We start from the raw sequence: 13,232 nt of genomic DNA on the forward strand, positions 1-13,232 counted from the left end.
AAAAATTAAAAATGAAAAAAAATGTGCTGATTACGTGTTGCGTTTTGTTCGTGGAAGGGATCATTTGTCTGAACCTGAATGTGTGTTGTGCACCACTAAGCGAATTGACGTGACCGAATTGTATGACCTGCCGCAACCTATTACAGTCTACGTACAGACTACGACTAGTCGACTACTATTACTAGTACTCGATTTTGAGGGGCTGCCTGGCGACGAGCCTGCATGGAGCCAAGGAGCCGTCGGCTGGATGTGGCTGATACGGTGCACGGGGATTTGAGATTGTTGCTATGACTGCAACTTTAGCAGTTGCAAGGTAGCTGATGGATCAAAAACCAACAGCTCAGATCATTAGAAAATATTGTTCACGAATAGTATGCAATAGTGGCTGTATCGATCCAATGGTTATAATGTGCTATGTTAAAGTTGCAGTGGATCGCGCGGTGATGTTTCTCTAAGAAGACAATTTATTCATGAATTCTCCTATTCCATTCGTCCTAACATACATCTGATTTTGAGTCTTAGAAGAGATTTTTCAGATTTTGCCGTTACTAGAAAAAAAATTTAGATTTCACCGTTACTAAAAAAGATTAGGAGAGAGAAGAGAGGAAATGACGAGATAGAGGAGAAAAATTTAGAAACGAGTGTTGTGCGAGTGTCCAATTTTTTCAGCCAAAGATATATATATATATATATATATATATATATATATATATATATATATATATATATATATATATATATATATATATATATATATATATATATATATAGGGGTAGAAACTCTTCTCCAACATGAGTTGGATAAACATTAAGATTTTCGTGGTACGCTTTTTAAACTACTAAATGGTGCGTTTCGTGTGAAAACTTTCTATATGAAAGTTGCTCTAAAATATCATATTAATCTATTTTTCAAGTTTGTACTCCCTCCATATTTTAATGTATGACGCCGTTGACATTTTGACAAACGTTTGACCTTTCGTCTTATTCAAAAAATTTATGTAATTATAATTTATTTTATTGTGACTTGATTTATCATCAAAAGTTCTTTAAGCATGACATAAGTATTTTTATATTTGCATAAAAATTTCGAATAAGACGAGTGGTCAAACGTTGATTATAAAGTCAACGACGTCATACATTAAAATACAGATGGAGTAATAATTAAAAATCAATAAATCATATGTTAATACCACCTCATTTTACGTAAAAAACTTAATATTCATCTTCAGGAGAAAAGAATACCACCAATAGAGATGGTTGGTAGGAGAACAATACTTCATTAATTATATTTCAAGACAAAATTTGACCACTAAAGTAGCTATATTGTGGAATAAAGGGAGTTAGAAGGTACTCCTATAGATCAATTTCTACCCAAATTATATATCTATTGTTATTGTTTATAAAAGTCAAAGGATGTAATATACTTTTATTATTATAAAAAGATAGAAAACAAGTCACCGCCGAGATTTATTACAAATTAGTACCATATTAGCAAAAAGAGAAAAAACACCATTAGATTCGGTTGGATCGGTGAATCCAATATGATCGTGTTGTTCGATCATTGTAGTTGTGTACTCCCTCTGTCCCACAATATAAGGGATTTTGAGTTTTTGATTGCAACGTTTGACCACTCGTCTTATTCAATTTTTTTTGCAAATATAAAAAATGAAAAGTTGTGATTAAAGTACTGTAGATAATAAAGTAAGTCATAAATAAAATAAATAATAATTTCAAAAAAAATTGAATAAGACGAGTGATCAAACGTTGCAAGCAAAAACTCAAAATCCTTTATATTATGGGACGGAGGGAGTAGAAAAATAGTATTGTATTATAATAAAAAAAGCAAGGGTTTTACACCAAATTTGATTTTCTTCCCAAAGTTTCTTGCAATATTAATGTACTTATGAAAACAAAAAGGCAAAGAATTATATACCAAATCCCAATAGCTTCACTCAAAATTACACGGAAAAGTATTATAGCTTTGACTTAAAAAAAGGGGCAAGAAACTTTGACTTAACTGGGGGTAAGAATAACTAGAAAATTTGGACATGAAATCTCTTTATAACGATGAACTGTTCGTTGGTTCCTACCTTAATTTTGTTCTATTCAGCTCCCTAGCAGCCATCTGTCCCACCCTACGTTGCCTCAGACTCCATGCAAAGAATCGCCGCTGCAATTTCGCGTCTTCTAGCTTCTTGCTTCCTGCTGCCCCCTTCAGTTTTGACATTGAGGCGTATCTTCGACCTATAACTTTCAGATAATCAAACTATGTGGCTTCAGAGTTCTATTATTAGATTTGTAATTGACTGTACTTTATTAATATTGCACTTTTAAACATATCATTTTGATGCTATCTTTTAAAAAAATATATGTAAAAAGTATATCCATTGTCGATAGATAGTTATTCGTAAACGGGAGTAGTACTACGTAGTGAAAAGAACCGTTTAAAAAGACTTTATTTCTAACTACTCTCTCCATCTATTTTAGATAGGCATATTTCTAAATCTGAAAAATTTACTTTTGATAGACATATCTCAATCCAACCACCTATTCTCTTAATAATTTTCTCGGATTTAATGCGTTACACTCCATTCTTCCACACAAGATTGGCTACATAGACATCGACAAATGTAAATATCAATGAATCGCTTGTTTACGAGGAATAACTAGTAGCATGTTTAAATAGATAATAAGTAGAATTATTTATTCTTGATCAGTGTGTCAAGATGAAATATGGTTATCAAAAGTAGATGGAGGGAGTATAAACTTAAAAAGAAGTGATTGTTCGGACTACTATTTATTACCAATTCGACCATGCCAATGAGCAGTCCGATCCGGCTTTTGCCGCCTCCAGCACTACAGTGCACAGTAGCCACCACACTAATTTGGCAGAGAGCTGCTGAATTGCTGCTGATTGTTCAGAGCTGCAAAAATAATAATAATAATAATAAAATAAAAAACCGCAATGTTCCTGCAACTCCCAAGCGTCTGCATGCATTGCATGGCATTGATGAATGATGAATGGACAGATGCTGAGTCTGCCTTGTTCAACAGCTGGAGGAGTGTACCTTGGACCATTCTTCCAGTTTTCTTTCTTTCAAGCCTTCAACCACAACCGGCCATTATTTGCCAAAACTGGCAAAATCAAGCTTGCTACCTGCTTGTCTTTTAGGCCCTTCATCCAGACTTTTATGATAGTCTCATAGAAATGGCGAAAGATTATACTTCCTGTCTCAAAATATAAGCATTTATAGAGTTTAATGTATATATAAAAAATAGGTAGAAATGAAGAAGAGGTTGAAAAGATAAAGTAGGTGAAAAAAATTAAATGGAGAAAGGATTTTGTTGAGATGAGTGGTTATGCAGAGAAATAGATTTATTTTGTGACATATCTTGAGTCACAGTGGGAGTAACAAAGTTGTCTACCTCATCATGGATTTGATTGTGTACAGCTACAAGATCAGGAAATTGTTAGATTAGATCCTTGACTTGATCAGGGAGTCTAAGTGGAGAAATAAAAAATGTTTAGCATCTCAGTACAGGAAAAAAGAACCATTTTGACAGTAAACCTAGTCCTGGGGGGGGGGGGGGGGGGGGGAGCCGTGTTAACGTCATACGCTCCTGCAAATTGGTCACTAGAGCTAGTTATTTATCCTTTTATCGAGTAGTTTACTACTGGTTACTTGCGTAATCTTTTCTTTGACCGAACCAAATCTATCAGCGAGACATTTGTTCTTGCAGCTGACCATTAGCTTGGTCGGTCAAGAATGCTTGGAAATCTCTGAAAGACTGAAACGTTGATGAACAGGCATCGATCATGGCCAGCTTCACATTAGTTTTTCTAATCTCTTCGATGACACGGAGACGTTGTGTTTTCACGTATTCTTTTTTCAGCTGTCAGTTTATGCATGCTAGCTGTACGTGTGTAATGTGTTCGTCCAAAGAAATTAGCCAAGGGTCGTCAGAGAGAGAGAGAGAGAGAGAGAGAGAGAGAGAGCGTCAGCTGATCTAAGGTTAATTAGTGTATAGTTGCTTTAACCCAAAAGATGTGTGAAAGTTGTGAATTAGCTGCTGCTAGTGATCTAAGGACAGATTTACTTGCAGCTAGGATCAATTATCTAGAGAGCAACATGACTAATTCTTCTCTGACTTAGCAATAATTATGAGCATAAAAGCAACGAGAACATTTATTTTATCTGATGTCACCTTCACATTTTATTCACCTTATTGTGAACCCGTACATTGTGATCTAGTGATGCCTTTTTATTGAAACTGTCAACCAAGAATCCGGTCTAATTAGTTAATCATAGTTGATTTTGTGAAAAATGCTTTGTTAGTCATTGACATTTTGTAATTAATAAGGTAAGCCAGCTGATCATGATTTGATAGAATCTTATGTTCAAGTCTAGCATTTGAAATATTCAGTTACTTTTGATGGAATATATATATATATATATATACACCTCTTCTTTGTAGCAAGTACACTGTACGTAGACACCTACATAAGTAATACCTCACTGTACGTTCCGATGGTGATTGAGCTTTGAGATTAATTAGTTTCTGAAAATTAGCAGCAAGTACATGTTCAATAAGCCAGTTCAGTAGGTGTGGACGTAGTCTGAATCTTGGGTTTAACTTGAGGATTTGTTTCATTTTACAATAATTTGATACCAAAAGTCCGATCCTCAGTACTCGGCACCCTTTATTAATGTTGTTTCTTATATATAATTTTTTTGAGGTAACCATGCCATACAAAATTCAGAAAAAATATACTGAAACCTCTAATGAAATCACATATAAATAACATGATTTTACTGCACAAAATTTATAGTTACGTAGGATTAAAGCAAATTATCCCCTGCTAAGTCATAAATATTTCCTCCACGCTTGTGTTTGTACTTTGTACTGCGTTTCATAAAAAAAAAATCTCCGTCTCTCTGTAAACATCTTGGAGTACTGTACATGACAGGATATCAAACCCTTAATTAATTACCACAACCTTTTTCTTGTCATGTGCTGCGAAAATGTTTGTCATGTGTTACTCACAGAAAGAATTTAACCGTTTCTAAAATCTTTTGAGATTTCTTCTTGATGCTACGTGAGCATTGAGGTGGCCATTGTGATAGTTTCGTTTAACTGTTTTTTGGATGGTTTGGTTCAGCATTGAGGTGTGTAAAGGTCCTTTTTATTGGATTTGCAAAATGATAGTATTATTTTCCTCCAAGAATATCAATCTTCGACCTTCGGAGAGACATGGCAATTGGTAACATATTTTTCTACCCCAGTTTATTTTGTAAAAAAAAAAACTAACTGTAAACATCTGTATAACACCTTAAAACATAAGCCTAATACAACAGCCAGCCATGAACTGATACACAGTGAGACATAATCAGCCATTACAGTCAATTTGGAGCAGTATTTAACTAAGCAAAGCTACTAATAACATTAACCATCTCATTTCGAGGGTAATTAATTAAGTACAAAGCACAGAAGCACTGCATCTAATTCTGAAGCCAGCTGATAACGAACCAAAGAAATTTTTGCTACTACTACAGTATTCCTTTTTCTAACAAAGGTGAAAATATCACCTGAATTTCCCATCGTTTTCTCACTGGAAACTGGGAAAAAAAAGATGAAAAAAGAAGGTAAAAAAAAACAACAGAGAAGAGATACTATCAATTCTTCCCGGTAGTTAATTAATTTAATCAAGCTTAATTCTGCCATGATTAAATTAAATAGATTACAAGACGGCCAAATCCCTCATGTCGCCGGACTCGAGGAGCATCTTGAGCCAGAACTCCATGTCGTCGCTCCTCGCCGCCGCCGCCGACGACGTGCCGGCGATGGCCAGCTCCTCGTCCATGTCGCCGAGGCCGGCCATCATCCCGGTCACCTCCGTCGACGACCAGAAGCTCTCGTCCATGTCGGCCGCTGCCGTGGGCGCCGCCGCCGCCGCCGGCAGCTCGCCGCCCGAGCTGAAGCTCTCCTCCTTGACAGCGGCATGCTGCGTTTGCTGCTGCTGCCGCCGGTGGTCGCCGTCGGCCGACGACGGCGACGACTCGGTCACCGTGGAGCACGTCACGCCGCTACTGGTGTCGACGCTGACGGACGGCGTCGCCTCGCGCTTGACGGCGGCGGCGCTCTTTGCCGCCTTGGGCTGCTTGCGCGTATGCGGCCGGCGGCCACCGCCACCGCCGGCGGCGGCGAGCTTCCGTTCGTCGTCCAGCCTCTTCTTGAGGTGAGTGTGCCACACGTTCTTGATCTCGTTGTCAGTGCGACCCGGCATCTGGGCGGCGATGGCTGACCACCTGTTGGCAACAAATGACAAAAGCACCATGAGCACCAAGAACAAGAAGAGCTAGCTAAAGCATTGATCGATGCAATGCAATTGCAACCCAGATCATGTCACATGAAACAGCTAAAAACAAAAGAAGCAGAGAAGCTTTTGTAATAAACAAACTGTTAAACAAGTCTGTATAATCTGCAAGATTTTGATGCTGCAGCAAAAGATTTGATTCCAAATGCAACAGTTACAGGTAGATTGAGCATCCAGTGCATCATTGGAACACAACTTCTCCTCCTCTTTGTAATTACATAACCAATCAAATTAATTAAAGTAATCATGCTTTGGCATTGAATTCAGCAACTGGGGCAGGCCACTCATGTGCAAATAAACTATAGTATACTACGAAATTAAGGATCATGGATGCATATATGGCTTTGGGCAGTGGACACTAGTGCAGTACACAATTATCATCATGAATAGCTTAAGCTTAGCTAAGCACTGAGCCGAACAGTTTAGTGTGGTCCAGCTCGAGCAAGTGGTGATGCTCCAGCAGCAAAGCAGCCAGCAGCAGAGCAGCCATATCAATTGCAGGATTTGCATATGCATCAGCATGAGCATGAGGATGAGCAGGAGGCAGGCAGCCACCATTGGCAGCCATGAAAGGCCAAACGAGATGGAATCTGGAGCCCTGGATTTGGTTATTCGCAAATGGGGGATTAAACTAATGGCACAAGCTTTTGTCTTCTTTGGGGTATAAAGTTTATTTCCTCGAGGAGGAGGCTATCGCCGCCAATCAATGATAAACTGTACTCCTACCTGAAAGTTTGAAAAGCTGGTGCATATCTTTTCCACTACTATTCATCCACGACATCTCAATCAAATCACTACTTTTATTTTACAGTATTACTTACAAATATGCAGCGAAACTGCTTATAACACTCTAACCACAATGTTTTTTAATAAAAAAAATGTTTTACATCTCTGACTTCTACCATAAGAAACAAGACCATAAATTTATTTTCTAAAAGGAAGAAAAGAATAAAAAAAGAGAAAAAGAATAGGCCATAAGGTGATGGGACAGTTAAACACAATGGTTAGACACAAAAATCTTGTGAAGACAAAATTAATGTGAATTATCTGTTTATTACCACACAAACGCACAAACAAAGTGCAAAATGAAGTAAAAAAAAACTGAAAAGAGAAGAAGAAGAAGAAGAAGAAGAAGAAGAGTGGTTTAGACCTGAATGAAGTAAAAAAAAAACTGAAAATAAAGGAGAGTGGTTTAGACGGACCTGTTGCCGAGGGAGTTGTGGAGGCGGACGATGAGGTCCTCCTCGTCGGCGGTGAAGTTCCCCCGCTTGATGTCCGGCCGGAGGTAGTTGATCCACCGCAGCCTGCAGCTCTTCCCGCAGCGGAGAAGCCCTGCAACCAACCAACACCGATCTCATCTCATCATCATCATCAACCCAAGAACAACAGCAACGGCGGCGGCGGCGGCGGCGGAGGCTACTACTAACCGGCTTGCTTGGGGAGCGCGCGCCAGTTGGGGTGGCCGTGGCGGCGGATGTAGGCGACGAGGCGGTCGTCCTCCTCGGGGCTCCACGCCCCTCTCCTCAGCCCCTCCTTCTCGCAGCACGGCGCCCTCCCCATCGGCCCGGAAGATTGTGAGCGATACTCCTTCTCCTCGTCGTCGTCGGCGGCGGCGACAGCGAGAATTCCTCGGTGGTGGTGGTGGTGGTGGTGGTGGTGGTGGTGGCGCACGGGGGGTTCTTGGGGGGGACAAGGACGGCGAGGTTGGGGGCGGGGTGGCGCGTATTTATGGGCGCGGATCGGAACGGAGACGATGACGAGGAGGAGGAGGAGTTGGGCAACGTGCGGCAAATGGGGGTGAGACGCGACTGCGCGTTTCGTGTTTTTTTCTTCCTTCTTCTTTTTGGTGCCTCTTTTGGATCATTAGCTGATGAAGATGGGTAGCTCTCTCTCCCCGCTCTAAAATATAAACAATTTTACACTTAGTCTTCGAGATACTACTTTGACTAATAATATCTATAAAAGTACGATGTTTAAAATAAAAAAAGTTACATATGGAGCATGATAGTTGTTTAATGATAAATCTAGTAAATATCAATTTTACATGATTGATTTGTTTTTATTTTTTTTCTATTAATAATCAAAGTTAAAAAATATTTGGCTTGATATTATTTTAGAAGTGTTTATATTTTGGTACGGATTGAGAAGTAACTGGTAGAGGTGCTACTACTAGTAGGAGGGTGCAGTGTTGAATTCAAGGTTTCATCCTGAATTTTGTTCAAATCCATTTTGCTTTTGTTGTAATTTTTTTGGGGGGTTTTGTGGGGGAGGGAGGATGGTTCTAGGAAAAGGCCAAATGGGGAATCGAACAAATGGGGAGGGAGAGGGAAGAGATGGCAAGTGGCAAGAATTATGTGGTACTTTGTAGGACTAGAGTACATGGTTGTACCCAAGAAGGAATTTGCCTTTGGATGTTCTTTTTTTTTGTTTTTGATCTTTTTCAAAGCACATGATTCTGATGTGCTCTTTTCGTCCCATAAAAATAAACTACTACGGGATGTGATGCATCCCAGTGCTATAAATCTGAACATGATTTGTTTTTTAAGATAGAGAAGGTACTATAACGGTAACTAAAATAAAATAGATATAACCTAGTGCCATGAATCATGTCTAGATTCGTTATCCCTATCCAGATTCATATTAATAAGTGGTGTCTAATGTTGTATTAAGTTGCTATATTTGAGACGAATAGAGTATTTCATTTTAGGATATCCACCTAGAGAAATACTTATTCAAATTCATAGTAAAAAAAGAAAAGTCTTTGTGGAAAAGATGTAATGTCTTTCTAATAAGCACTACATTATCTTAAAATATAACAACTTTTAACTATGAATCTAGATAAACACTTGTCCAGATTCATAACCAGAAATACTTATATTTTAAAACGATGGGAGTATTTTTTTTCTAGTTTTGTAATTCCGAAAGAAAGATATGAATTTTCCAAGAACTATATCTACAGTTTTTCACGATTGTTGAGGCTTTAGGATGGTTAGTTTTATTTATGTGATGGTTTATTACGAGGAAAAGGAAGGATCCATATCTTCCACATGTTAGTGTCTTTAAAGTCACCTAACTTAAATCAGAGAGATCTAAATCATCATCCAATGCTGTGTGAATCAGTGAATCATACATATTTGGGGCTTCTTACAACGTAAGAATTTTATATAGTTTGGCGTAATTTCTTTAAAAGTGCTTTCACATTTCTCCACTATGAAGAAGGCTTTAATGCTTTATTGTAAATGGTTGATAAGCCGTCCTAGTGCGAGTTAGTGGTTAATATACCCGTCTCACGCTGCATCCTTTATAAAATTAGACGGTACGGTACTGTTCACACTTCACGTACAACAGTAAGATCTTGACGAAGTCACCCAATTACTTTCGGCAATAATAATTTAGTAGTTTTTTATCCATGTTACTGAGGCCATGTTGATTGCATTATTTAGTTTTAGTGTAACTATCATCAGTAACTTTGTCCATAAATCAAAGTGGTATAGTTTCACCACACGTATTCACATTGCTATGTGGTATTTAAGTAAAGTAAAATCTCTGACCTGGTAACACCTTATCTTTCTTTTATGAATTTTAATTCAGTGTATTAATTACTCCCAATAAAATTGCACTACATGTTTGGACACTTTCAAAATCACATATACTACGCATATATATGGGTAATTAACTCTCCAATAATTGACATCAAAGTGGTGAACACTTTTGCCATGTATAGTAAGATCCAGTCATCCAGCTAATTAACACCAGGCTGGGCTAATTGGGTGCCAGCCATGTCTATGTCAAAATCCAGGAAACCGAGACAGCAAAACACCATTAATATACTTAATGAATGATCCAATATACCTGATAGGCTGATATGAATTAATGTTTAATCTCTACTTCATCCGTTTTACAATGTAAGTCATTATAGCATTTCCCATATTCATATTAATGTTAATGAATATTAGAATGAATTATATTATGAAACGGAGGGATTAATTACTAGGTAAAATCGGAGTCCTCCATTCCCCATTTCCCCTCACCATCGGACTTGCCATAAAAAAACATACTGTAGTGCCTAAAAAACTAGCGTTTCCACGTGAAAAATTGACCCACCAGAAAAAAATTAAACCATATAAAATTATTCATCGATATTCTAGATCCCGTTTCAAGAAAAGTAAGGTAGTGGAACCTAGTTAAAAATATATTTTTTTTCTTTTTTGAAGAAGAAAAGAAGAGAAAATGTCATTGGAAATAAAAGTCAGTTAGATATACAGGTCATCATCTATGATTGGAACCAGTTTGCATTGCTAGTGATAGCAATGTCTTGTGGGGATATGCAAATTAATTAAAGATAGCACTGGCATTTGCTTCAGATCTTTTTCTTGGCTAAACGAATATCCTCCTCACATTTTTCAGAAAAAAAAAGGAAGCAAATCGAATATTCACGCACGATTCCTCCAAGCCATACATGCATGGATATATATTTTTAAAGGAAGAAAAAGGCGAAGAAAGATAACAAAAAGAATTTGTTTTCCATGATACCCGGATGCTAGCAGTAGTATACAACAACTTGGTCCTTTTGTGAGAGTCTGGCTGCAGACATGTTGTTACTGAATTAACAAATTAAATATTGTAAAAGGTACACCCATATGCACCTATTAAATTAGAATAATTGTACTTTTGGTTAAAGATAAGCAACTGCTTTCTGATCCATCCCTCGAACAGTGCCATATCCATTGTATTTTACACTTTCAATTTAAAATAGCATTGATTATCATGTAGTAGCTTACAGTGCTGGAGCATAATGCATACAATGCATCTACTTTATATCAGGCGTAATTAAAACCATAAACTATGATCATGCAAATCACATTTTGCAGAGGTGCATTTTTCTCTTTTCTTGGTTCACCTGGCCTCTTCATTCTTTTTTTGACAGATAGCAGTGCTGCCTATGCATGGAGGCCAGTGGCCAGTGGGCCTGAAGGCAGGCATGGATCGATGATGGACAACCAAGTAAAATCAAATTTGAAAACGAGGTTTTGCATGCTTAAGATCAGTCCAAACATATGAAAGTTCAAGATTCAAGAACATAAGGTGAAAAATTCTTTAAAGTTAATTAGTGCACCTTTTAGAGATTGAATAGTGTACAGTTAATCCACAAGAGCTAGCTACCATCTGACATGAGCTGCAGATTAATTAGCAGAGCCATTTGTTGGTTGGATCCAGACTCCAGAGCAGCCACTGAGCCAAATTAATTTAGATTGTAGAATTTAATAATAAAATTAACTTAAGGGGTTCTTTTGTTACTTTCGCCACCAAACTCTATTTTCTTGATTGATAAAGAGACATGTAAAAAGTTCACCAGAAATTATTCAAAAACAAACTTAAAAGTTCAAAACCGCTTTGGTTATAACCAAAGCTGAAATGGCATTATTGATATCTGCTGAAGTGAATTTGGCAAGCGTATACCTTTCATCTACTTTCTCTATTCCAAAATATAAACATTTTTAGGATTCAAATTTTATACACAATATAAACAGTTCTAGGACATTGATTCCAATGCACATGAATCCAAGCATTTCAAGTAAATCAAGTATTTAGGAGGGGACCTAAACAATTCAAAATTCAAATTTTGATCAAAAAGGTAAAAGAAAGAAAATATTTCCCCTTATTCTTAATATTTAACTGACTAAATAACTTATAAATACTTACATTTTAAGACCAAGTGAGTAACCACTACCTCTATGGCTCTATCTCAAAATATAGTGGGAGTACATTGGAGTACTAGCATATATAAATGATCCAATCTTCCACAGATGTACTACGGAGTACGTGCTATGATAGTCTGATGTGACCATCTGCCTTAATTATTCTAGGTCAATTGTGGCCTTTTGCCATTTCTTATAATGTGAACTCATGTTTCTTTCTCTTGTTCCTTTTTTCTTTCAGAGAACACACGAGGGTCTTATTGCCAAATAATGGAAGAGAACTACACCCCCAGTCTACTGCATATATCACAGATTCACACAATCAATAACTATGGTACACATATAAAGAAAACAAAAAAAAAAGACTATTCATATACTACCAACTTGACCAATGTTCTTGGATTAGTTATAAATAAAGAACCAGCTGTTTGAGCATGAGTGCTGCACATGCATACTGTAACAATAATCTGACCAAGCAGCATGAGTTCAACATGGACTGTGCTTTTAACCAAAACAAATATTAATTAATTGGTCGATGTTGCTGCTGGTAGTAATAAGTTGGAAGATGAGAGGAAACAGTGGACGAGATAGAGACCGGGAAAACTTTTTCCAAGCTAATTAAGCTCATGTAGAGTTAGCTGCTCGATCTCCTGCATATTGCAAGCTAGGGTTCAAAGATTGGGGGAGGAGTAGACGAGGGTTCACACTGTGCTATCTTTGACTGGAGGACATATATATATGTGCCACTGGGTCATGTCCTTTTTTCTTTCAAAGGATTGTACGGTATGGATTAACAGGGCAGCGTGCCAATTTTTCAACTCTTATAATAAGTCAATTAGTTCGTTTGTAGTCTCGAATAATTATCATAAATCATGCATGATTCATCAATTCATACGTTTAGCAATTAGCATGTAGGTATGACCAATTATTTCATCTTAGGAATAATTAGAAATATTCCTCCAATAAAATGGCTTGTGTCCCTCAATTCGAATCTCCTTGGTGAGAGGGAGGAATTTTAGGGTGCGAGAGGATATATAGCCGTGAGAGATTTTATTACGATTTTTCTGTACATTAGTCTACTAATTAAGATTTTTTATTAACAGTTTTATGATTTAGCTATATATAAGTGAAATATATTCTCACATCTCAACTGTCTG

General features: G+C 37.4%; 1 protein-coding gene across 1 annotated transcript; it reads right to left on the minus strand.

The window, feature by feature from the left end:
• Positions 1–5,521: 5,521 nt before the first annotated feature.
• LOC4348906 (transcription factor MYB4-like) lies at positions 5,522–8,215 on the minus strand. The gene is made up of 3 exons (XM_015757470.3): positions 7,804–8,215; positions 7,579–7,708; positions 5,522–6,308 (listed from the first exon to the last, which is right to left on the minus strand). Exons 1-3 carry the CDS (start codon positions 7,934–7,936, stop codon positions 5,741–5,743), a joined length of 831 nt encoding a protein of 276 aa, XP_015612956.1. The 5' UTR covers positions 7,937–8,215; the 3' UTR covers positions 5,522–5,740.
• Between the last annotated feature and the right edge of the window lie 5,017 nt (positions 8,216–13,232).

This window comes from Oryza sativa, chromosome 10 (assembly GCF_034140825.1).
Source record: "Oryza sativa Japonica Group chromosome 10, ASM3414082v1".
NCBI classification, from domain to species: Eukaryota; Viridiplantae; Streptophyta; class Magnoliopsida; order Poales; family Poaceae; genus Oryza; species Oryza sativa.

What these genes read in the sequence shown, in the direction of transcription:
- LOC4348906 (XM_015757470.3), bottom strand. Translation starts at nt 7,936, where the DNA reads ATGGGGAGGGCGCCGTGCTGCGAGAAGGAGGGGCTGAGGAGAGGGGCG. An exon ending in CGCGCTCCCCAAGCAAGCCG is followed by an intron (nt 7,709 to 7,803) that starts GTTAGTAGTAGC and finishes GGTTGGTTGCAG; the next exon opens with GGCTTCTCCGCTGCGGGAAG. An exon ending in CACAACTCCCTCGGCAACAG is followed by an intron (nt 6,309 to 7,578) that starts GTCCGTCTAAAC and finishes TGTTGCCAACAG; the next exon opens with GTGGTCAGCCATCGCCGCCC.